We start from the raw sequence: 25,426 nt of genomic DNA on the forward strand, positions 1-25,426 counted from the left end.
TTTGGGAACCTGGGGGAAGTGCTCTACTGCCCAAGTAGAAGGGAGTAGAGCACCCGTCTACTAGAGCATGATGGAAGATGCACCACACACACCCTTCTCAGGGAATCCAGAACTTCAAAAAGATGTATTCAAGGAACGATTTGGGGAACATGAGAGAAGCTGAGACTTTGGGGGGTAGGAGGATGTTTTGTAGGAAGAGGAGGACTAAAACGTTGGATGTTGTCTCCCTTTGTTTGGATTGTACTAAGGTGTGTGTTCCCTGAGGGTGTGACTGGATGTGCCGGGCAGAGGAGTTGCATGCAGGATGCAGAACCCTAGATGAGAACTGTAAACAGGCATTGATCCTGCTTCAGATTCAGAAAGAAGTAGGGGAGCCAGACAAATTAGAAGGAGTAAAGTGCTGACTTGGGCACTTGGCCATGGGTTTACAATACCGTCCCCAAATAGCTACGGAGATGCTAGTGTAGGACATTGGACACAAGGAAATCTGAATGGCCCAATGGATGCCACAGACCTCCCCTTCATTTGCTGGAGGCAGCATGATTGTGTGTGAATCATGGAGTGTGACAATTTTAGATTGTTGAACCTTGTAATTGAAAAAATGCTCCAGGAATACCATCAATATACTACTATTTACCTGGCTGATGACAATATTTTTGATCGTGTGACCTAGCTTCCAGTGACCCAGTTCATGGCCAAGCACTGCCAAAACTTCTTCATTGTTGCATCCTTGCTTCTTATTCTGTGCAAAACGAGAGAAAAATCTCAAACATCTCACATAACACAGTTAACCAATTTCCTGCCTGCTGATCTGTTTTTTCCAAACTCCACGGTATGCCAGCTCAGAAAGCAGTTATTTTCCTCTTTTAAGCAGAGGAATACAAGTAAAAACTAACCTCTTGTAATATTCTACCCCTTTTTTATATAGGAACTCACTCATAAGAGCTGAACTCGAGAAGCCATTTACTGTGCCTAATAACCATTCATGAAGCTACAAACTTTTGAACAATACTACATAATCTTACCTACCAGCAGATGGTCTGATCAACATAGAGACACTTTTATACTGAACTTTCATAATGTCTCTCCACTTATAACGGAACTGAATGAGTTAAATTAAAAATATAATGAATAACCATTGAGCTTTATCTGTTTGGTCTTATTTGCTATATCTGGGGGCTTTAATATACCTCAAAAATAAAAATTCTGGTCTCCAGGCAAGGAGACAACAAAACAAGCCATTGAAAACCAGGAGACATTATTTAAAAGGAAGCCAAACACACAGAGATAGTGCACTGCCCTACCCAGAGTGCTCAACAGAGGAGACAGAAGCAAAAAGAAAAGATTAAGGAAAATTCTTGTTCGGGTAAGAACATAAGAACAGCCATGCTGGGTCAGACCAAAGGTCCATCTAGCCCAGTAACCTGTCTTCTGACAGTGGCCAACGCCAGGTGCCCCAGAGGGAATGAGCAGAATAGGTAATCATCAAGTGATTCATCCTCTGTCACCCACTACCAACTTCTGGCAAACAGAGGCTAGGGACACCTTCCCTGCCCATCCTAGCTAATAGCCATTGATGGATCTATCCTCCAAGAATTTTTCTAGTGAACAGAGAAAGGACTGTCTGCTGCTTGGAAGAAAACTCTGCTGAGCCAGCTACCTTCATAATGTGCTGGAAATGGCCCAACTTGATTATCATACACATTGTAAGGAGAGTGATCACTTTAGATAAGCTATTACCAGCAGGAGAGTGGGGTGGGGGGAGAAAAAACCTTTTGTAGTGGTAAACACCCATTTTTTCATGGTTTGTGTGTATAAAAAAATATTCTGTACTTTCCACAGTATGCATCCGATGAAGTGAGCTGTAGCTCACGAAAGCTTATGCTCAAATAAACTGGTTAGTCTCTAAGGTGCCACAAGTACTCCTTTTCTTTTTGCGAATACAGATTAACACGGCTGTTACTCTGAAACCTTCATAATGCTGAGGATGTCCTAGATTTTGTTTTGTCCTGTCCTCTCTCTGCTGGTAGGACACTGTCCAGACTGACATACAGGATGGTGGAGAAAGTTATTACTGTACAATCAGTCTTTGTAAAACAAATTTGCTTATTCTACTGAAGAACACATCATTTGGAGACATTTAAATGTGTTCTTCCAAACAGTTCAAGTCTGAACTATCTCCCCAAAACCTTTATAACTTGGGCAGACTGAAATCCACTTTTTTGGTTCAAGTGGGTTTTACAAATTCAGTTTGGTGGATTACATTTGCTATCCAGACTTTCTCAGGATGCAGACTTTGTTCCGCAGAAGAGGTCTGTTTCTCACCCCACAGCTGAAATATAACCAGGAGACCAGCCCTGTCCAACCCTGCCCCCTGAAGGCTCTTCCTGAATTGAAGTCAGGAATCTTTTTGCCAGTCCCTCAAAACTGGATAGGAAAACATGCTGCTGACTGCCTGGAAAAGATTTTTGAATGGGGAGAGAAGTAAATTTATAAGGTCTCCAGCTGAAAACAGATACAGGTGAGGGATATATCAAGATCTAATGAGGCAAAAAATGGATAGGAAGGTAGAACCCAGAACTTCTAAGGTGGAAAGAGAGCCCAACAGAGCTCTCAAGAGGTTTTTAGGAACCTCTAGCCAAGATTCTTGAGCTCCTGATGTTGCACCCATCCACAGCCTTGGAAGGTGCATTTGTACCAGTGTCTCAGAGATTCTTTTGTAAATAAATCATGAAGTTTCAAATGCTTTCAAGGTTTTGTTCTTACAGTTTCACAATCCTACAACAGAATATGGAGAAGATGTAAGGGAGAATCTCGCTGAGGGATCAGGCAAACTACATGACAGGAGAACAAAAATGAAGCTCACTTTGACTTTGGACTTTGTGTCATCATCTTCACCTTCTTCTCCCTCTGAGTGTTCTTTGTTCAGTGCACAGTAATCTTCCAGGAGGGTGTCAAACAACACTATCCGCTTATTCTTGAAGAAGCCATAGAAATAAGCATTGCTATGGGAGGAACGCTTGGAACCTAGTGGGGGTGAAAATTCACATTAAAAACATACGTCAAAGTACTTTGTGTGCATTAAAATCTAACTGTGCAACCTTCTATTTAACAGTCTTTCAAGGGCATTTCCTTTCCACCATGAGATCAGTAGGCATTGATTCATGGCAAAATGCATTAAATCTCAGGTTGAAGCATATTTTTAGACACCCTGTTAGATTTGTTTAATCTATTACTGTACTACATACATACTGTAGGGACAGATTTCTTTATCTGCAAAACCTATTATAGAGGCACTGAATACAACACCACAGTTAAGGCTGTGTTCAGAAAAGGACATAAAATATGGCATATATATAGTTTTATATATAGTTTTAGCTTAGCACTATACAAAAATCAATGCATCACATTCAATGGATTTAAAAATAGCTAGCTGATATATCTCAAAAAGTAATAGCATATGGGGAATAGTCATGCAATGGGTACATTTCTATTGGGGTCTTACAAGGATGTGTTCTTGGTCCACTTCTATTTGAAAACTTTATCAATGATAGGGAAGAAAATATAAATTCCTTGCCAGAAAAGTTTGCAGATGACAAAAATTGGTGGAGTGGTAAACAATAAGAACGAGTCAGTTCTACACAGCAACGTGGATTGAATTAGTACAGGTTAATGTAAGTCACACATCTAGGAACCAAGAAGTTAGGTCACACTTTTAGGATGGAAGACTATCCTGAAATGCAGAGACTCTAAAAAGGACTTAGGGGCCATAGTGGAAACCAACTGAATGTGAGCTCCCAGTGAAACATGATGGTTAACGGCATATCTGACAGTTGGATATATGAGAGTCGAACACTGAGCTAAAAAATATCAAGCTGTTATTACCACTGCATACAGAATTAGTGAGACTGTTACTGGAATACTGTGGCCCATTATGGTGTCCACAGAAGCTACAAGAATGATCGAAGGTCTAGAAAACATGCTTTACAGTGAGAGCCTAAAGAAGCTCAATCTATTTAGCTTATTTAAAAAAAAAAAAAAACATTAAGAGGTACCACGCATAGGAATAGGATTTCTGATTGTAAAGGGCTCTCTTGTCTAGCAAGCATAACACGATCCAAAGGCTGGAAGCAATAGCTAGATAAATTCAATCTAAAAATAAGTCATACATTTTTAATGGTGAGAGTAATCAAACACTGGAACAATTTATCAAAGGATGTGGTAGATTCTTAATCACTTGGAGTCTTTAATCACAACTGGATATCTAAAAAATAAGCACTACCTCAACCGGAAGTTATAGGCTGTGCGCAGGGATCACTGGGTGAAATTCTCAGGCATATGTAATGCAGGAGAACAGACAAAATCATCATCAGAGTTCTTTTTTGGCCTTAAAAATCTATGAATTATGCCCCTTGAATTTTATATAGTTTTTGTTTAGCTCTGTGTAAGAAATATATCTCTTGTTAAAATTTGTCAGGAGAGTTTCTCATGTTTGATTGTTGGTGTGTATTTAAAACATTATAATCTATTTTACAAAAAAACTGGCAGAGGGAAATCTTGAGTAGATTAGGTACAGATACTTCTGAAAGGAAATATTTATGTATAAAAGACAGTTATAAAGCAAACTCCTGAACAGTGAACAGGAGATTCAACGAGAGCACTTTCCTTCTAGATGTATAATCCAACTCTGGTAACTATGATAACCAGTGAAAAAACAGTTATTGTGATCTTCAAGGGATGTGCTAAATTTTCCTTCCCTCCTGAAGGGAGAGTTTTCCTTCCTGTGCATAAACTGCAAGTGGCAGCTGCGTTGGAAGGAAGTTTGTAATCTTGAAAATACACTACCAAATTTAGAGCCTGACTACATGAATTCTGTGCTAGTATAACTACAATCTGTTGGAAACCAGTATAAAGCCATACAATTCCCTCGTATACCAGTTATATCAATGTAGCTTACTCCTGTACAGGTACAGAAATAAACTATACCAGTATAAACACCTTCATACTAATACAACTGCATCCACACCATGATGAATGCTGATTTCACTAGTTTTATTATAAAAAGGCACACCCCAAACCAAAATAGTTCAAATTGGTACAAAAAACTATGTGTAGACTCAGCCTTATGTAGCATTAAAGAGGCTGTGATCACAAAATGAAAGAACCAAATACTTCTACACAATTAAATGTATCAACACTGATAGGAAGTACTTAGTGTGACAACAACAGGAATATCACTAGGGAATTAACTAGAGCAAAGGCAGTGAATTGCAGGGGACAGACCAGACATAACTCAGACTCAAAGTGTCACAAACATAACAAATTAAGGTATCACAGAATGTGAAAAGAACTATTTTTAAATTGCTGTGGTATATACCAATGTTAAGAGTCTGGACTGGAAGGACTGAAAATTCTTGAGTATGAGAAAAATTCTTCAATAGTTGCTATTATAGAAATATGGTGGATGGATTCATATGAATATTTAAATCCACAGTTACCAACTATTTAAGAAGGAACAGGTGGGTAAAATTATAACAACATTACATAAGAGTTGGGTATCTCTATTTTACAGATGGGGAAACTGAAGAACAGAGAGGTGAAGTGACTTGCCCAAGTTGTCCAGTAGCCAAATGGCAGAGCTGGAAATACAACTCTGGTCTCCCGATTGTTCTAGCCATCAGACCAAACTGCCTGCATAAAAGTTAGCATTACCTGTTTTAGAGTTACTGCAACTTTGAAACACAGGCTTTTGACTGATTACTGTCCAGTGTTTTAACAGGTAAAGTATAAAATGAGATACTGGCATTTAACCTGGGTGACACATGAAGATTTAGAAGAAATGGCACCGGAACAAAGTAGTAATTTAAAAACTCACCTGGTCCAGGTGGTATATCCGCTAGCATGGGGTTTTTACACCCTCCTTGGAAGCATATGATACTGGCCATTGTTAGAGGCAGGATACTGGTCTAGATAGACCTTTAGTCTGAAGAAGAGAAGAGTGAGGGGGGATTTGATAGCAGCCTTCAACTACCTGAAGAGGGATTCCAAAGAGGATGGAGATAGGCTGTTCTCAGTGGTAGCAGATTACAGAACAAGGACTAATGGTCTCAAGTTGCAGTGTGGGAGGTCTAGATTGGATATTAGGAAAAACCATTTCACTGGAAGAGTGGTGAAGCACTGGAATGGGTTACCTAGGGAAGTGGTGGAATCTCCATCCTTAGAGGTTTTTTAAGGCCTGGCTTGAGAAAGCCCTGGCTGGGATGATTTAGTTGGGGTTGGTCCTGCTTTGAGCAGGGATTGGATTAGATGACCTCCTGAGGTCTCTTCCAACCCTCATCTTCTATGATTTTATGGGTCTGATTTAGAATGGCAATTCTGGTACTTATATACATGGAAAAGATATGATAGTGGAGGGTTTTGCAACCTTGCTGACAAAGCCATAACAAGATGCAATGGCTGGAAGTTGAGTTTAGATAAATTCAACCTTTAATTAAGATGAAATGTCCTAACTGTGAGGTTAATTAAACATTGGAACAGTTTACAAGCAGAGGTGATGGATTCAGCATTGCTTGGAGCCTTTCAGACTAAACTAGATATATTTTTAAAAAATATACTTTTATCCAACTTCTGGGAGAAGTTCTGCATTCTGAGTGCTGGGGAGAGCTGGATAGTTGTGGGGTCCCATCTGGCCTTGGAAACAGTGAATCTATGAATTCCCTTCATTCCCTCCCTTCATGGGCCTTGGGGATTAACACTTACAGCTCTGCATTAAGATAATGTCTATAATCAAATCTCATGTTTCATGGCTTCAGATGGTCACCAGCATTGGTCAGGAAGGTATCTTCCCCTGGCCCACCACCAGTACACAAGTGGCCAGATATTCTCAATCTCCCTTGCTCTCTCCATTTTTTTTTTTTTTTTTTTGTGCCTTCCTCTGAAGCATCAGATTGGCCACAGCTGGAATGGAGACCAGATGGAGTGGGCAGTGCTCTAAGATGGTATAGAGAATCCTCTTTCTAGATGCTTGACTAGTATCTTGCTCACATGCTGAGGGTGATACTGATCGTCAGATCTGGGGTCAGTAAGGAATTTTCACGTGGTCAGTTTGGCAGGGATCTGGAGAAGAGATGTGCATTTTTGTCTCTGCAGCTTGGAGTATGGCTCAACTGCTGTGATCATCTGGGCATATCTCATCTAATCAATCTCCTGTCACTGCAGGGGCCATGGGCACTGGTGGCACCTTGGTCTCTCCCTGTGGCACACACTTTAGGCTCCTGAGAACTGAAATGCTTTGGTCTAACGAAAGTCTTTGGACTTAATATAGAGGTATCTGGGTGAAAATTAATGACCTGTGCTATACAGGAGGTCAGACTAGATGATCTAATTGTCCCTCCTGACTTTAATCTCTATGAAATTAAGAAATTTGTTTGTCCCCATGTTTACACTGATGTCTCATATCTATCTCTTTACCACAGACAAATCTCCTTCCATCTAAACTAATGTTTCCATCCCCTTTTCTGGAATCTCCTAATGGACATCAAGCCATCAACTGAAACTTAACATGGTCAGAATAGAGCTCCTGATCTTTTCCTAGAGGCCCTCCCCTGCCCATCTCATCTCTAAATTAGTGAAGAGATGGTACCCTCATCCTTTCTGTCTCTCAAGCCCATAATCTTCTATTCATCTTTGACTCAGTTCTCTTCCACTGTGTCAAGCACAAACTTTTATTCTTAACTACAAAGCCCTTCACAACATAGCCTCATCTTCCCTATAAATTTTATTGCACTGCCCATCAGGCCAGCCTTGATTGCCTGATTCATCACCTCTCCCACAGGCTACTCTTCAGCATGGAAGAAGCTTATGCATGATGTCACAGATAATCACAATGGTGCCTTCTGGCCTTATAAATTTATATAATTAATGCTGCAAAAGAGTTAAGCTGTATGAGACCAGGGACCCTGATTACATTTATGCTGGCACACAACCACTTTAGAATAGCTATGATGCCCTGACCTAACCCTTCCTCCCCTCCTATAGATGCAGCTATGTCTACAGAAGAATACGTTTGCTGACATACCTATTGTCTTTCTGGAATGTGGAGTTTCTATACCAATGAAAAAACCCCATCTGCCATGTAGGCTGAATCTATGCTACAGCATTATGTTGGCATAGATACGGTGACATAGTGATACTGCTATAGTCTCCATATTGTAGACATACCCTAAGGCTCCTTTGCTATTGGGAAACTGAAATGACTGCATTTAAAATATTTTTCCTTTTTTGGATAGTCCACACTGAGGACTAAATCTTTTTTTTATTTGCTACAAACAGAGAATTGTTCAAAAACGCTGTTTCATAAATATGTGGAGTAATTTTTGCTAGTTTTAGGAATGATTTAAGTCCAACTGTTGGAAATGCTCTACAGTCTGCATGGTTACTTGGATTGCCTTGAAATTTTATGTGCCACGTGGGAGTGTGGGGTTTGATCAGTAACCCAAATTTGGGGTCATTTGAATCCGGGATTCCCAAGACAGAGTCCCTCCCAAAAAACAGCTTTTCTTAACGTTCACATATCTAGCAATGAATTTTTGCTCACAGAGATCAAAGCAGAGCTGAGATCACACCAGGGTCTCAGGTGCTTGAGAATTAGCCACCCACTAGCCCTGGGGGAAATCAAATTATAACCTTATTAGCTAAAGACTTTAGTTCTTCAGTTAGGAGAGGTACCCTCTGAAATGCTTGATGGCATGTCAAACAAATTACACTGAGCAAGTGCTGAGAGAGAGGGGCTAACTATCTGGAAAACTAACTCTACATTACAAGACCTGAATGACTCAAGGGAGAATGTACCAATCACTGAATCTGAATAAAAGGAGTACTTGTGGCACCTTAGAGACCAACCAATTTATTTGAGCATAAGCTCACGAAAGCTTATGCTCAAATAAATTGGTTAGTCTCTAAGGTGCCACAAGTACTCCTTTTCTTTTTTCGAATACAGACTAACACGGCTGCTACTCTGAATCTGAATAGCTTCCAGGCACTGTGAATTCAAATCCAACCCAGGACAGAATTCTGAAATAAAAAGAAAACGGGCTCCAATCTGTCAAAGGGTTTATTTTAGGGAAATGCAATCTGAAGACAGCAGAATATTCAGCTGGTAATTAAACTGTTTTTTGAGAAGAAAATAAGTTACACGTGCAAACGTGTAACTTCCCTGGGAGGGAAGCATGATTAGTGGTGGAAGAGCAGATGGGAAGAGGGGGATGGGATGCAGTGAGGGGAAGAGAGGTGATTTGGAAGGCGATTAATGGAGGGGGAGGGTCAGGTAATGGGTGGGACACTGGGATGGGGGTCTTGGTGGTGACAGGAGGACTGGGGGAGAATACGAGCAGGGGCACCTGGGGGCCCCAGGACCATCTACGGGGTATGGTCCCTCTTCCTGGCTCTCCTTGTGATCTGAGAAGCCTGCCTTTCTGCGGGTAGTGGTGGGTGTGTGTCTAAGCCTGTCTCCCTACTCCCCCTCTGTAAACGAGGATCTGTGGGCCCTGCCCAGCTATAGGGGTCTGACTCTCCTTCTGATCCCAACATGTGAGCCATGATCTGTGGAAGCCCTGCTGCTCTGGGTGGGGAGCTTAGAACAGCCACCAAGAACACATGGCTGAAACTGGGAATGCTTGACACTGGAAACTCTCCAGCAGTGGGAAGGGGAGCAAAGAACACCGACTGACATGAATGCAGCAGTTGATGTTTCAGAGCTAATGTTTCGGGCTATATTCAGCTCCACTGGGTATGCTTTTTCAGCTAAGATCATCTCATTGAGATGAATGGACCACTTAACACCTGGGGAGGTTTAGGTTGGATATTAGGAAAAACTTTTCCAGTAGGAGGGTGGTGAAGCACTGGAATGCATTACCTAGGGAGGTGGTGGAATCTCCTTCTTTTGAAGTTTTTAAGGTCAGGCTTGACAAAGCCCTGGCTGGGATGATTTAGTTGGTGTTGGTCCTGCTTTGAGCAGGGAGTTGGACTAGATGACCTCCTGAGGTCCCTTCCAACCCTGATATTCTATGAACACCTCTCTGAGCCTGCTACGCTGCTATTGTGTTCTGGGTGCTAATTGGATTGTAAGGGGAGGATCACCCTGGAAACGTTGGCAGGGAATGGTGGGACAAAGGAAGAAGAAAGAGACTCAAACCAGTCTTCTCTTAGGGCTTGTCTACACTGGCACTTTATAGCACTGCAAATTTCTCGTTCAGGGATGTGAAAAAACACCCCCCTGAGCGCTGCAAGTTTCAGTGCTATAAAGTGTCAGTGTAAACAGTGCACTAGCACTGGTAGCTATTCCCCTCATTAAGGTTGATTTTTTTAGAGTGCTGGGAGAGCGCTCTCCCAGTTCCATGCTGCGACTACATAAACCATGTTAAACGTTTAACGTTGCCAGTGAAGACGTGCCCTAAGATGCTTAAAACTTTTGGTAACCACCATATAATAAAACTGTCAAGATTTCGGGACAAAGACAACGTCTGAGATTTCTCTCACTGGCCTTGTCAGCCACTACACACTGCAAACATTTCAAAGCATGACCATCATCCCCATTGCACTATAACAAGATGTACAGGAGGGGGAAAGGAGCACTGAGGAATCACCTAGCAACCAGTGGAAAGACCACTGGACTGGGACCATTTCTAGCTCTGCTACTGGTTTGCTGGGTGACCTTGGGCAAATCACTTCAACTCTGTGCCTTAGTTTCCTGTAAAATGGAGATAATGAAAAGTTCTTTGATATCTAGTAAAGAAAAGCACTGTACAAAAGCTAGGTCTTTTGATTATTACCTAGCCCAGTAGCCTATCAACTGCAAATCTAGGTAAGAGGCAAAACTACCTAAATGGCCACTGCTCCTACCAAAAACAATCTTGTTGTTTAAAAAAAAATAAAATTAAATAGCAAAATACTTTGTTAATACAGAGTTAAGGTTGCCTAGTGACACCTTGTCCCTTTCCAGAACATCAAGTTCAGTAAAACTTACACTTCTGAAAATCAGGAAATACAAAGTTAAAGACGATGACCACACAATCTTACCTCTGCCTTCTTTGAGCAATGCTCCACAACACCCATAATACATACACACTCCCACTCTGCCTTGTATTGGACAGGTGCGACCTGCACTTGCCCTGTGCTCAAACAAACACTGAGCCTACTGCCTTGAGAGAATACCACGCTTTCACTTCATATCCTTTTACAACTCCTTCACACTTGCATACAGGATGCCACAGAAATTTATTCTTTCCCCTATCCATCGTTAATCATCAATTCCCACTGGCCACTGCCAGCTCCAGGGGGGCAAAGTTAAGGTTGCATGGGCATTTACCTTAACTCTGCGTTTCCTGGTTTCAGAAGTCTGAGTTTCGCTGAACTCGACATTCCGGAAGGGCACGAGTGATCAACAGGCAACCTTAACTCTGTTAAAGTTTTAATAAGACTGATTTAAACATTAAAAGCTCACCCGAAGCCCAGTGAAGATAATGGAAAGGCTCCCACTGATTTCAAGGCGCTTTAGATCAGATCTGAAGTTAGTACCATAGTTAATTAATAGGAAGAGCTGATACTGATCAGGTAAGGTTTGCAAACACTTTCCATTGTGAGCCTGTTTTTAGTTGCTCAGAACTTTGCCAAACTATAACCATTTGGGCTAATTTTTTCCATTTGTTCTCTTTACCTCAGTCTAATGTTTTGTACGTTTCAACAATTCAGCTATTTCCAAGAATTATGTTGGGAAAAAATAGGTAGTTTTACAAATGTTCACCTTTCCCCCCCAACTATTTCTTTAAAGAGCTCCAGTGCCTCAATGTGGCATGTGAAATTAAAATTTGGATGGATACTCTTTAGGTCAGAGAGGTGCTTTTTGCTGTCTCCATGAAAACTAACCTGTATTTGGCCTCTGAAAGTTGTCATTCACACAAGATGAGCAGAGCCTGTTAGAGGCTCATTGCTGAAATTATAGACCTTTTTCACCAAGCACGTTCCCATCCCCACAGCTCCCTCTATGGCAACTCCACGGTACCTGCTCCTAGACTCCAGAGAGCCTTACATGGCTCTAGATGGGATACAGGCAAAACAGGAGCTGCAAAATATCCTTTTGACCTAAGAAAAGGTGCGTTGTGCTGGAAGTTAAGAGACAACATGGGTTCTAGTCTAAAGGCTTCCACTGACTGGTTTTAACAATTCTATGAATTTCACAGCCCTTATTCTTAAGCATGGCATCATGCCCTACAAAACATGCTAATATCATTCACCCCATTTTGCAGACGTAACACAAGGTGGCATCTGGAAGAGTCATGAATAGAACCCAAATCTCATACATTGACCACATTGCCTTTCTGAATAAATGTGCCAAATCTATGTGCCTTGCTGCACAGTCTAATCACTAGACCTGACCCCTCCCTCCGCCCCTCAAAACAAGAATAGAACCCAGGAATCTTAACTTACAATATTCTTCTAATAAATAGTTGTGAAAAGCCACTGGCAAAAGGATATCATACCCTCTTTTAGCGGTAGGTCCACACAGAAGATAACAGTCTACTACTACTAACTGTTACTCTCTTAGCTCAAGTAGTGGAGATCTGTGCTGTGAAATAAAGGTCTTGGATTCAGGCAACTGATGACGTGTGGGACTGATATGTTTCCACATGATGAATTTTCAGAGGGTTTTAAATCTAGGAAAGCATAGATTTTTGTATCTTTTCAATGAATGTTAAGGGTTGAAATGTCAAATGCTTAAAAGTTAGGAAATCCTGGAATGAAAGTTGCTGGGTAACCTTAATTTGACTTCCTTGTGCATATGAATTATGGCATTGCCTTTAATCATGATGGAAGAATTTCATCCATCAGATACCTGCTTCAGCGACTGTAGAAAATGGACATTTAATGAGGCACAGGGTTGTGAGAGGATTTTCCTTTGTTTAATGCACTGAACTGGGACCCAGAAGGCCTGGTTCTATTCTTTGCTCTATGACATACTTCCTATGAAACGCTGAAAATACATACACACGGGGGGCTGGGGGTGTGTGTGTGCACGCACGCGCCTGATTTAAGGTTGCACAGACAACTTTCATTCTGGCAACTTTATTATAACTTTACTAACCCTAAGACACAAATGTGCCTTCATAGAAATAACTAGAGCACATGCCCTCACCTAAAGCATAGGAGCTGGCAAACTTAAATAACCCCCCAATCAATAAAACTAAAAGGAAACTAAAAAGTAAGGAGTTTATGAACTGCATCTGTGTGTTTACTTAAAAGTCTCACCTTCTACAACATAGACCTTAGTCAAAGGAAAGTCAATACTTTTTGCCATCATTTCAATTGCTTGTTTGAGCTCTCCCTCAGGAAGTGGAATGAATTTATCAAACAGAGGGGCAATGTAGTCTGCGTATATTGTGACAAGAACCTGCAAAGAAACAGAGGTGTTAAAACCAGGCATAGAAAAATTCTTGGTAAACTAGACCAAAAGTAAATCTTAAAACTTGAGAATAATATTTGCAGCAGAAGGCGACATTAAGGAGCCATTCCCTTAGAAGAGGGACTGAAAGAAGACCATGCAGAGAACAAAATGAGACACTGAAAATGAGACCTGTACGCATTACAGCAAAAGTCTGCAGTCCTTAAAGACTTCCTCTGATTGGAACCACTGACTAATCAAAGCTTAGCTGCAACTGTCCTTTCAATTTTTTTTTTAAAAGGCAATGAAGTATTCCATTATTCCTCCTCTTACCATTCCACACGACACTCTCATTCTTTAGCATAACACCTTTACTCTGAAACATTGAAGGGCCAGGGGAGGGAATAGCTCAGTGGTTTGAGCATTGGCCTGCTAAACCTAGGGTTGTGAGTTCAATCCTTGAGGTGGCTGTTTTGGGATCTGGGGCAAAAATTAGGGATTGGTCCTGCTTTGAGCAGGGGGTTGGACTAGATGACATGCTGAGGTCCCTTCCAACCCTGATATTCTATGATTGTCAGGTTTCATGGTGCTCCCCACTGCCAACATTTCAACTGACAGGGGAACAAGCCTCGCAGGTCTGGTGAGCACTTTTCTGCCTCCAGCCATAAAACCAGGACTCTTTCAAATTTAAGACTTTAGAGGCCCAAGTGCCCCAGAGTGCCAACAAGCTGGAAAAAATATATATTTTTCTTTTTAAGGCAAGAAAAGGAGGGTGGAGAGATGAGGAAGAAAAGGGCAGGGTGAGTGTCACCATGCCTCAGTGGGTCACAACTGAGAATGCCAAATTCAGGACAAACTGCTGAGAAATAGGGAAGACACCCTCCACAAACTGGTGGTTATTCTCCCATAAGATATACCAAACCAGCAACATAAGTAAACTTCTGTTTCACCACACTCGCTAACAAGAAGTCAGAAAAGCAGTCTCCTTAGGCATTCCAGTCCTTATATCACCACCAAAAACACTAGACTTAATGATGAGTGGTTTTTTAAACTCAGTTTCATCAACTAAAGGGTTCTTCTGATCCCAAAGGGCCAGACACATACCAGGTCAATATACAGTTCAGATCTTACCCAATAATCATGCTTAATTAGTATCTAATATCTAAAGGTTTATTTATAAAAAGAAAGAAAGGTAAGAGTTAAAACAGGCTAAAAGTATGTAACAATAAATGCAAGGTTCTTGGATCATGCCTGTAGCAATGATGGAATAAACTGCTGGCTTGTTCAGTCTCTGGTTGCTTTCAAATCACTGGAAGGTCCTCAGTCCCTTGGTTAGAATGCTCCCATTAGTATAAGTTCATAGTCCAGAGATCAGAGCAGGAAAGAGGCAAAATGGAGATGTTTCCAGGGCCTTTTATAGCTTCCGCCAAGTGAAGGAAAACCCATTGTTCTAGTTTGTGAAAATTACAGGTAACAAGACGGAGTTTGGAGTTACATGGGCAAGTCACACGTCCATGCACGTTTTGCTTAGTCATAGAATCATAGAAGATTAGGGTTGGAAGAGATCCCAGGAGGTCATCTAGTCCAACCCCCTGCTCAAAGCAGGGCCAACCCCAGCTAAATCATCCCAGCCAGGGCTTTATCAAGCTGGGCCTTAAAAATCTCTAAGGATGGAGATTCCACCATCTCCCTAGGCAACCCATTCCAGTGCTTCACCACCCTCCTAGTGAAATAGTTTTTCCTAATATCCAACGTAGACCTCCTTCACTGCAACTTGAGACCATTGCTCCTTGTTCTGTCATCTGTCACCACTGAGAACTGGGTTTGGAGTCACATGGGCAAGTCACATGTCCATGTCTGCTTTGCTTAGTCATAGCAGAAGCCATTACCCATACTCTAGTTAGAATGTCCTCAGGAAAACCCCATTAAGTATAGATAGGCATCTTCCATGGTCCATTGTGAGTTAAGTGTTCTTTGATGGGTCACTCAGCAGGAGAGTGAGTTTGTGTGTGTGGTTTTTGGAGGGGGGTGAGGGAGTGAGAGAACCTGGATTTGTGCAGGAAATGGCCCACCTTGATTATCATGCACATTGTGAAGAGAATGGTCACTTTGGATGGGCTATTACCAGCAGGAGAGTGAGTTTGTGTGTGGGGGGGAGGAGGAGGGCGGAGGGTGAGAAAACCTGGATTTGTGCTGGAAATGGCCCAACTTGATGATCACTTTTGATAAGCTATTACCAGCAGGACAGTGGGGTGGGAGGAGGTATTGTTTCATGGTCTCTGTGTGTATATAATGTCTTCTGCAGTTTCCACGGTATGCATCCGATGAAGTGAGCTGTAGCTCACGAAAGCTCATGCTCAAATAAATTGGTTAGTCTCTAAGGTGCCACAAGTACTCCTTTTCTTTCAGCTTATATAGTTCCTTCACAATGTGCTGGCTAAATACCTAGTGGGTGTTACCACATGAGCAAACACATTTGAAATACAGGTACATAGTTAATATTCATAACTTGAGATACAAAAATGATACATGCATACAAATAGCATAATCATATTCAGCAAATCATTACTTTTCCATTGATACCTTACTTGATACACTTTGTATATAATTTGTTGCAATTATATAACAGTGGTAGCAACAATGATCTACATTGTCATGTTTTAATCATACAACATCACAGTGAGTACAAGCCGAGATCAAACAATCATACAAAAGCAGGTATCTAGTATGATCCTACATAACGTATGCTCTGGAAAAGGAGCTAGGACTTGGGTAGAATAGGTCAAAATAACATGGTTTTTTACTGAAATTTTTTTTTGAACAATAATTTATTTTTTGCAAGAATTTTGAAAATTTTCATTTCATTCTCTATCATATTTTTCATTTCAATTTCCATTAGTTTAGTGTTCAGAAACTAAAACTTTTTGGTTGTTAAAAGAAAAGGAGTACTTGTGGCACCTTAGAGACTAACCAATTTATTTCAGCATAAGCTTTCGTGAGCTACAGCTCACTTCTGTAGCTCACAAAAGCTTATGCTCAAATAAGTTGGTTGGTCTCTCAGGTGCCACAAATACTCCTTTTCTTTTTGCAAATACAGACTAACACGGCTGTTACTCTGAAACCTGTCATTATTTTTGGTTGTTGATTTTCATTTTTCTACATCCCCTGACCTCTTTTTTCATCTGTTCCCTCTTTACCCCCACTGAAAAAGGATGGGGAAGTTAAACCAAGACAAACCCATTCTCCCTTCCCTATATACTTTTCTGACAATAGAAAAAGTTAGAAAAATGTTTAAAGTTTGAGAAAGTGGGACAGAGCAAGGGAGGGAGACAGTTGGATGACAACATTCACTTTACTTTTTTCAACTGAAAAATGTGAGGGGAAAAAGAAAAAAAAAAAAAAAGAGTGAGCACTAAAAAAAATGGGAAAAAGTTCCAAACTGATAGCTCCATCTGCAGCGGAGTGAACCATTCAGAGAGATCATTTTGTTCTTCAGAAACTGCAGCAGCAGAAGAGGATTTCTCAAAAGAAATGATTTCTACCATGCTTGATAAACTTAAGAATAGGCGGAATCAGTAACAGTAAAGTTAGAGAGAGACGGTGGGGAATGTAATATCTGTTATTGGACTAACTTCTGTTGATGAGAGGGACAAGGTTTTGAGCTTACACAGAGCTCTTCTGGTGTGGGAAATATGCTCAGAGTTTCAATTCCCAGACCTGAAGATAAGCGCTGTATAAGCTCAAAAGCATGTCTGTCTCACCAACAGAAGCTGGCCCAATGAAAGATATTACCTCACTCATCTTCTCTCTCTAAAATCATTGTAGCCATGTCAATCCAGGAACACTGCATACAATACAGAAAAGCTGACTGTTTCAGTCCAACTAAGTCAAATGTCTGACCTTCTTAATGTTATGGAGAGCCGCATGACATGTTCAGATTCTGCTGGTTTGTCTTTTAAAAAAAATAACCTTCTAGCACAAGTCTCCAAAATGTGATCGAAGTGTAACACAAAGTTGTCTTTTTCCAAGTGCAGACAGTCTGACTCAGAGGTGTCAACTTCCCCAGCTCCATTAATCTCACTCAGAGGTGTAAATCGAAAGCCTGAAGATGACATTTTAGAAGTCAAAATTAACTATTTCATTGCTGACCATTATAGCAGATGGAAAGGGAGTGAAGCACATGTGGAATAAGAACAACAAAGGAGACAAACAGTGAAGGGAGAGGATGGAGAAGGGTTAAAAACAAAGGGCAGAAATAGCTATGGCCTTAACGGGGCACGGATTTTCCCCAGTGAGTGATGCTAAATGCAACAATAAAGTATTGAACAAATAATATTAACAAACAAAAGTCAGATCCTCAGCTAAGTGATTTAGTTCCATGAAGTCAATGGTTCTAAAATTCAGTTACCACATAAAGACCATATTTTACCCATGACCTCTGTGTAAAACCTCCCATTGACATCAGCGCATATGTAGCCCTAAATGAATATAGTCCAGCCTATGAAACATTTTAACCCATTCCATAGGCTAAATCTGATACCCCTCATTTGAGATCATATCTTAAAAGCTTTGGTCAACATAACTTATGTGGGAGTACAGCTGCCGAATTTTGTCTATTGCTCATGCATACTTGCCTGTTTGAACTGGCGCGGCACATACTCACCAGAGTGCTTGTGTCAATGCAAACTGTAGTGCACCATGAGTAAGCATTCCAGTGAGTCACATGCCACCATCCAGCACAATGCCTTTTGGGATATTTTCAAATTTTGTGGGATAGAAAAGACTTGCCCATGGATCCCTGGAAGCTAGAGGTCAAGTTCTCAGAATGCAACTTTCGCCATCCCATCATGCTATTCATATCCCATAATTTGTGTCTTTTTAAAAATATTCCACAACCTCACATGGCTCTTTTCAGTGTCTGCCATCTGTAACAGAAACATGAAGCCCACAGACCTCTGCACTAATCTCATGAATGGTACACAATTCCCCGGTGTTTGCAGACCCACAGGAAGTACAGTAACAATGAGGGACATGACAATTTCTTCGAGGACTGTTTCCTGAGGGACACACTGAAAAGTTGTTGGTAGCCTTTACAGAGTAGCTGCGGATGGCTGAGCGCTGCTTCTGGACACAAGAAACGAGCACTAACTGGTGGGATCATATGGTAATGGAAGTTCAAGACGATGAGCAGTGCCTGCAGAACTTTCAGATGTGAAAGGCCAGATTCCTGGATCTGTATGCCAAGCTCATCCCAGCACTCGAGGGCAGTAATACCACATTAAGAGCTGCACTGACAGTGGAGAAACAAGTGGCAACTGCATTCTAGAAGCTTGCAAACACTAGATTGCTACTGGTCAGTGGGAAACCATTTTGCAACCGGCACCAACATCCCTCGAATGGGTGATCTGTGCAACGCTGTGGTGATCACTCACACCTTCCGCCTTCTGATGTGCCCGGACACCATGATAAGGAACATCACAGAGAGTGCTATGCAGGATGTCATCAGGAAGCAAATCGATAGGACCCCATCCAACCAACATGTCGCCACCTACCTGAGCAGCTCATTGGAAGGCGAATTTGGAAAAAACAGGGAAGACTATGCTTCACTCTGGATTCGTGCCTGCAAGGCTATGTGACGAATGGAGAAGCGTATCAGCTGTCACTGGACGTGGCGTGAGGAACGTCAGGAGCGGAGAGTCCTAGGGCCACAGCTTAAGAATACAGAGCACACAATCATCACTCCAAGAGCCAGAACTGTGCTGGAGAGGACCCTGAAGGATGCCATCAGCTGCCAGTATGTTGAAAACCTGAACTGAAACCAGACCAGGGGAAGGCCTTCAAGGTGACATGCAAGTGGGACGCCAACAACCACTTCCTCACAAGGACAGTTTCAGTTGACTTGCTGAGAAGAGGTTCATCCACAGGGCCAGGCTCAACTGCATCCTGCTGAACAGAGCCATCTGCACTGGGATACGGGACAAGCGATGCAGGAAATGCGGCTATGCCAGCAAGATGCTACCCCATGTCTTGTGTAGCTCAAGTCCCATTCCAGAGCCTGGCAGCTGTGACACAACGCCATCTAGAATCGCCTAATCAGAGCCATCCCACCACCCGATGGGAAGGCTGCTGTGAACTCCACCATCCCCGGAACGGACAGCTAACTGCGACTGGACACCATCACCACCAATTAGGAATGGAAGAAGATCGTCATGGTGGACATCACAGCGCCCTTTGAGAACAGGACCCCGGCCTTCCACAACACCTGAGCTCGAAAAGTAGAGAAATACACTCCTCTGGCCAGTGCCTTGAGAGCTAGGGGTTACAAGGTTCAAACACACGTTCTGATCATCAGGGCCCAGGACGCATGAGAACCCAGTAATGAGTGACTATTGCAGGAATGTGGAATCAGTCAGTGCTACACTCATGGTGTCGGAAAGCATCAGGTGGTCGAGGGACATCTATCTAGAACAGTGGTTCTCAAACTTTTAAGTAAGGTGACCAACCAATTGCATTTTGTCTTTTTTGTGACCCACCAAGGCTCCAAATTTGGGGAGGGCCCCCCAAAACCACAGGCCAGTGTCCTTCTCTTTCTCCACCACCTTCTCCTCCTTGCCCTGCCAAGGGGTCAATGACCACCCACAGCAGCGCCCTCCACCGCAGCACTACAAGCCAAATCCCAGCCTGGAGGGGAGGTCTGGGTTGGGGCAGGAGTGTGATCTTGCCCACCCTCGCCCCGCAGTGGGGGCTTCTGCGCCTCAGTGCTGGGCCTAGCTCCCTACTCTGAGTGTTATGACCTGGCGCACAGGGTTGTAACACCATTCAGATTTGGCCCAGTGCCCTTCTGTATGCCAGATCACAACACTATTCACTAAAATTTGGTCCAGCTGCCCATCTGTCATAACAGTCAACCAGGCCAAACCTGATAAGTACTGTGATCCTGTGCACCAGGTTGCAATGTCCAGAGTGGGGAGCCAGGACAGGAGCTGCCACTGCAGGGTGGGCTTGCTCTTCAACACCCTCCACCCCAGAATCTCCTCCCTGCACCAGGCCTGCAACCCATCTATAAATTTTCTGTGACCTACCGTTTGGGAAACACTGATCTAGAATAATGACAGGTTTCAGAGTAACAGCCGTGTTAGTCTGTATTCGCATCCGATGCATGCATCCGATGAAGTGAGCTGTAGCTCACAAAAGCTTATGCTCAAATAAATTGGTTAATCTCTAAGGTGCCACAAGTACTCCTTTTCTTTTTACTGATCTAGAACACATCACCAGACATAGGAAACACCAGAAGAGATGAGCTGGAGTAGCATTGAAAAGTAACTGAACGTACTTCCCTGATGGATTGTATTTTCTAAGGGACAAACTACCCTAAATTCTCAATTGAGGGACAACCTTCACTCATTGATATATTTGCTTTCCACAACCAACTCTCTGTATAACTTTTAAGAACATAAGAATGGCCACACTGGGTCAGACCAAAAGTACATCTAGCCAAGTATCCTGTCTTCCGACAGTGGCCAAAGCCAGGTGCCCCAGAGGGAACTTTTTCATTGGGAGAGTGGTGAAGCACTGGAATAGGTTACCTAGGGAGGTGGTGGAATCTCTTTCCTTAGAGATTTTCAAAGTCAGGCTTGACAAAGTCCTGGCTGGGATGATTTAGTTGGGGACTGGTCCTGCTTTGAGCAGGGGGTTGGACTAGATGACCTCCTGAGGTCCCTTCCAACCCTGATATTCTATAAATGAACAGAACAGGCAATCATCAAGTGATCCATCTCCTGCCCCCATTCCCAGCTTCTAACAAACAGAGGCTAGGGACACCATTCCTGCCCATCCTGGCTAATAGCTATTGTTTGCCCTATCCTCCATGAATTTATCTAGTTCTTTTCTGAACCCTGTTATAGTCTTGGGCTTCACAACATCCTCTGGCAAAGAGTTTCACAGGTTGACTGTGTGTTGTGTGAAGAAATACTTCCTTTTGTTTGTTTTAAACCTGCTGCCTATTAATTTCATTTGGGGGCCCCTAGTTCTTATGTTATGAGAAGGAGTAAATAACACTTCCTTATTTACTTTCTCCACACCAGTCATGATTTTATAGACCTCAGTCATCTCTTTTCCAAGCTGAAAAGTGCCAGTCTTGTTAATCTCTCCTCATACGGAAGCCGTTCCATACCCCTAATCATTTTTGTTGCCCTTTTCTGAACCTTTTCCAATTCCAATATATCTTTTTTGAGATAGGGTGACCACATCTATAGGCAGTATTCAAGATGTGGTTGTACCATGGATTTATATAGAAGCAATATGATATTTTCTGTCTTATTATCAACCCCTTTCTCGGTGATTCCCAACGTTCTGTTCGCTTTTTTGACTGTCGCTACACATTGAGTGGATGTTTTCAGAGAAGTATCCACAATGACTCCAAGATCTCTTTCTTGAGTGGTAATAGCTAATTTAGACCCCATCATTTATAGTTCATAAAATCATAGAATATCAGGGTTGGAAGGGACCTCAGGAGGTCATCTAGTCCAACCCCCTGCTCAAACCAGGACCAATCTCCAATTTTTGCCCCAGATCCCTAAATGGCCCCCTCAAGGATTGAACTCACAACCCTAGGTTTAGCAGGCCAATGCTCAAACCACTGAGCTATCCCTCCCCCGAGTGTGCATTACTTTACATTTATCAACATTACATTTAATCTGCTAGTCTGTTGCCCAGTCACCCAGTTTTGAAAGATCCCTTTGTAGCTCTTCACAGTCTGCCTGGGACTTAACTATCTTGAGTAGTTTTGTATCATCTGCAAATTTTGCCACCTCACTGTTTACCCTTTTTCCAGATCATTTATGGATATGCTGAATAGGACTGGGCCCAGTACAGACCCCGGGGGTCACCACTATTTACCTCTCTCCATTCTGAAAACTGACCATTTATTCCTACCCCTTTTTTCCTATCTTTTAAACAGTTACCAATCCATGAGAGGACCTTCCCTCTTATCCCATCATAGCTTACTTTGCTTAAGAGCCTTTGGTGAGGGACCTTGTCAAAGGCTTTCTGAAAATCTAAGTACACTATATGCACTGGATTCCCCTTTGTCCACATGCTTGTTGACCCCCTCAAAGAATTCTAGTAGATTGGTGAAGCATGATTTCCCTTTAGAAAAAACATGTTGACTCTTCCCCAACAAATTATGTTCATCTATGTGTCCGGCAATTTTGTTCTTTATTATAGATTCAACCACTTTGCCTGGTACTGAAGTCAGGCTTTCCGGCCTGTAATTGCTGGGATCGCCTCTGGAACCCTTTTAAAAAATTGGCTTCACATTAGCTATCCTCCAGTCATTTGGTACAAAAGCTGATTTAAATGATAGATTAAATTGATAGGTTTCATGAGTGATGTATCCGAATATTTGGATGTTAATATCTAAATTGTACCATTAAATGTATTCACCTAAATTTAGGTTATTGCAGATTACGTACCATATGTATTTTATGATCTTTAAACCAACCTTTGCACTTTAAATCTGCCTGAAGTTCTTTTGCTTTCATGCAGCACTGCTGCTGACCCTTTACTTGCATTCACCATGCAATTTTTCCACAGATGTCCATGTTTCCACAGCCAGTCCATAGCTGTGTTTGCACAGCCTCTTCTCCCCACAGTCCCAGGAGATACAATGACTCCTGTCTACTCCAGGCAGGAGAGTATCTAGTGTGTGGAGCCAGCATGGTTGGTTTGAGTCAATCAATCAACTACTGAAGCCAAGGGTAAAATTTGGGAAAGCAACGAAGTGACTTAGGAACCCAAGTCCCATTGAAAATCATTGGGACTTGGAGTATAAGATCTGAATTATCTGGAATATTTAGAATCTAAAAAGAAAAGGAGTACTAGTGGCACGAAAGCTTATGCTCAAATAAATTGGTTAGTCTCTAAGGTGCCATTAGTACTCCTTTTCTGTTTGTGAATACAGACTAACACGGCTGCTACTCTGAAACCTGCCATTTAGAATCTAAACATTCCAGTTCCCTATTTGCATTTCTGGAGTTTCTTGTATCTGTAGCACCTAATTATTTTTTATTAGGGATTTAGCAAATCAATGTGGACCAACTTGCCCATATTCCATTAGTTGTCCTATGACCACAATCTTTCAAATTCATGCCCCTCATTTTCTAGGACTTTCACCCTTCATCAAACTATGGGCAGACTCATAGCCCACTCTGCTTGGTTGCATGCATTATTATTCCGGATTCCAATACCTTCAAATAGCTCTCCATACCGATGAAAACTACAAGAATATTGTTATTCTAGTTGCAGGCTTTGTTGTGCTTCCTAGGTTGGACGTAATTACGAAATGGGCCCAAAGGATTGCTATATTAGAACTTTATTCTTGAATTACTTAGCACAAGGGGCAATGCTATAATTGTTTGGGAGATACATACAGTACACCAGTAGTTCCCAAACTTCTGTACTGGTGACCCCTTTCACAAAGCAAGCCTCTGAGTGCAACTCCCCTTATAAATTAAAAACACTTTTTTTATATATTTAACACCATTATAAATGCTGGATGCAAAGCAGGGTTTAGGGAGGAGGCTGACAGCTCGCAACTCCCCATGCAATAACCTCGCAACCCCTTGAGGGGTCCCGACCCCCAGTTTGAGAACCCCTGCAGTATAAAATATCTTTCCTTTGCCACTTTTGAACTGCCTTTCCTTCTTCTGTAAACCTAAGATCTGATACAAATACATTGTTTATAATGCACTATGGACAATTATTCAAAAATTAAATTTGAAACTGACAACCTATGTCAAGGCTAGATTTATGATAATCTATTAAAATAATTTAAATTAAGAGGAAGAACTCTGAGTAAGCTTGCAAGCTTGTCTTTTTTACCAGTAGAAGTTAGTCCAATAAAAGATATTACCCTCATCCGACTTGTCTTTCTATACAAAAAATACTAAGTAATACTTATTTGCTGCCAAGTTGGAAAGTCAAACTACTGAATTGGTGGAAGTCAATGGCAACACATCTGGAACTGGAGTTTGCTGAAGCGCCAGACCAGCTTTTGACAGCCATAGACTCTTCTCTGGGTACAGAGAGACTATTTTCTTCATTTCAATTTATTCCACTAGTTCAGTTCAATTACTAGCTCATTCAAAAGTTAAGAAACCATCTGGGAGTTGAAAAAAGCAGGAAAGCTTGTTTTCCTTTTCCAATTTATGAACAAAAACTAGGTATCAGAGAATGAGATGTACTCTAAGATCTTGAAGGACATAGGGTGAGATCCATGAAGGGACTTGGGCATTGCAAGGCTGAATGTCACAGAGTGCCTAACTTTTATGAGCCTAGAAAAATCACACAATCCACAAAGCTGAGTTAAATGCCTAGGCTCCTTATACAATGAATGATCCACAAAAGTCAGTATGCTAGGTGAGAAGCTGCCTAAGCTAGCCAATAGGAGATGCCAAAGAGAGGAGGATGTGCTAAGCCCTGCCCCTCTCACAAAGACAGGCACCTAAGTCCAGGCTGCAGGAAGACACCTAATTCTGCTTAGCGATCCATGAACAGGAACCCACCCCAGAATCAGACAACTTAGGTGCCCAAGGCATTTCTTGCAGGACTCCACACAAGACGGGGAGGCATGGTGTGTGGTGGGTCAATAATGAAAGAGTGATTGGACCAGGGACAATTGGATGAGAGAGAAAGAGAATATGACTCTGTAGTCCAACGGTTAGGGCACCCACCTGGGAGGTGGGAGACCCCATGTCCAGTCCCCCTGCTTCAATCATTCTTTCATTATTTACTTACAGTGTAACAGCTTCAACAGGAAAGGGAAGAAGCCCCACATCAGAATATCCCATAGCTCAACTGTTAGAGCACTCTCTAGAGAGGTGGAAGTCCCTTGTTCAAATCTTCTCCCCCCTCTGCCTGGGATGGGAAATAAGCCTATGATTCCCACAAGGCAGGTGAGTAGTCTAACCACTGGGCAGCCACATCACCATC

At 42.1% G+C, this 25,426-nt stretch overlaps 1 protein-coding gene across 4 annotated transcripts in view; it reads right to left on the reverse strand.

Moving 5' to 3' along the window:
- The window catches only part of ZMPSTE24 (zinc metallopeptidase STE24), a 114,373-nt gene that overhangs the window by 22,238 nt on the left and 66,709 nt on the right, over positions 1-25,426 (reverse strand). For all 4 annotated transcript variants that reach the window (XM_077838094.1, XM_077838092.1, XM_077838091.1 and 1 more), the window contains 3 exons: positions 13,303-13,444; positions 2,867-3,027; positions 638-742 (listed from right to left, as the gene is read on the reverse strand). In XM_077838094.1, coding sequence (XP_077694220.1) covers positions 638-742; positions 2,867-3,027; positions 13,303-13,444 — 408 coding nt within the window. The remainder of the gene's footprint in view (positions 1-637; positions 743-2,866; positions 3,028-13,302; positions 13,445-25,426) is intronic.

The sequence above is a fragment of the Eretmochelys imbricata genome, chromosome 19 (assembly GCF_965152235.1).
Source record: "Eretmochelys imbricata isolate rEreImb1 chromosome 19, rEreImb1.hap1, whole genome shotgun sequence".
Taxonomy (NCBI): domain Eukaryota; kingdom Metazoa; phylum Chordata; order Testudines; family Cheloniidae; genus Eretmochelys; species Eretmochelys imbricata.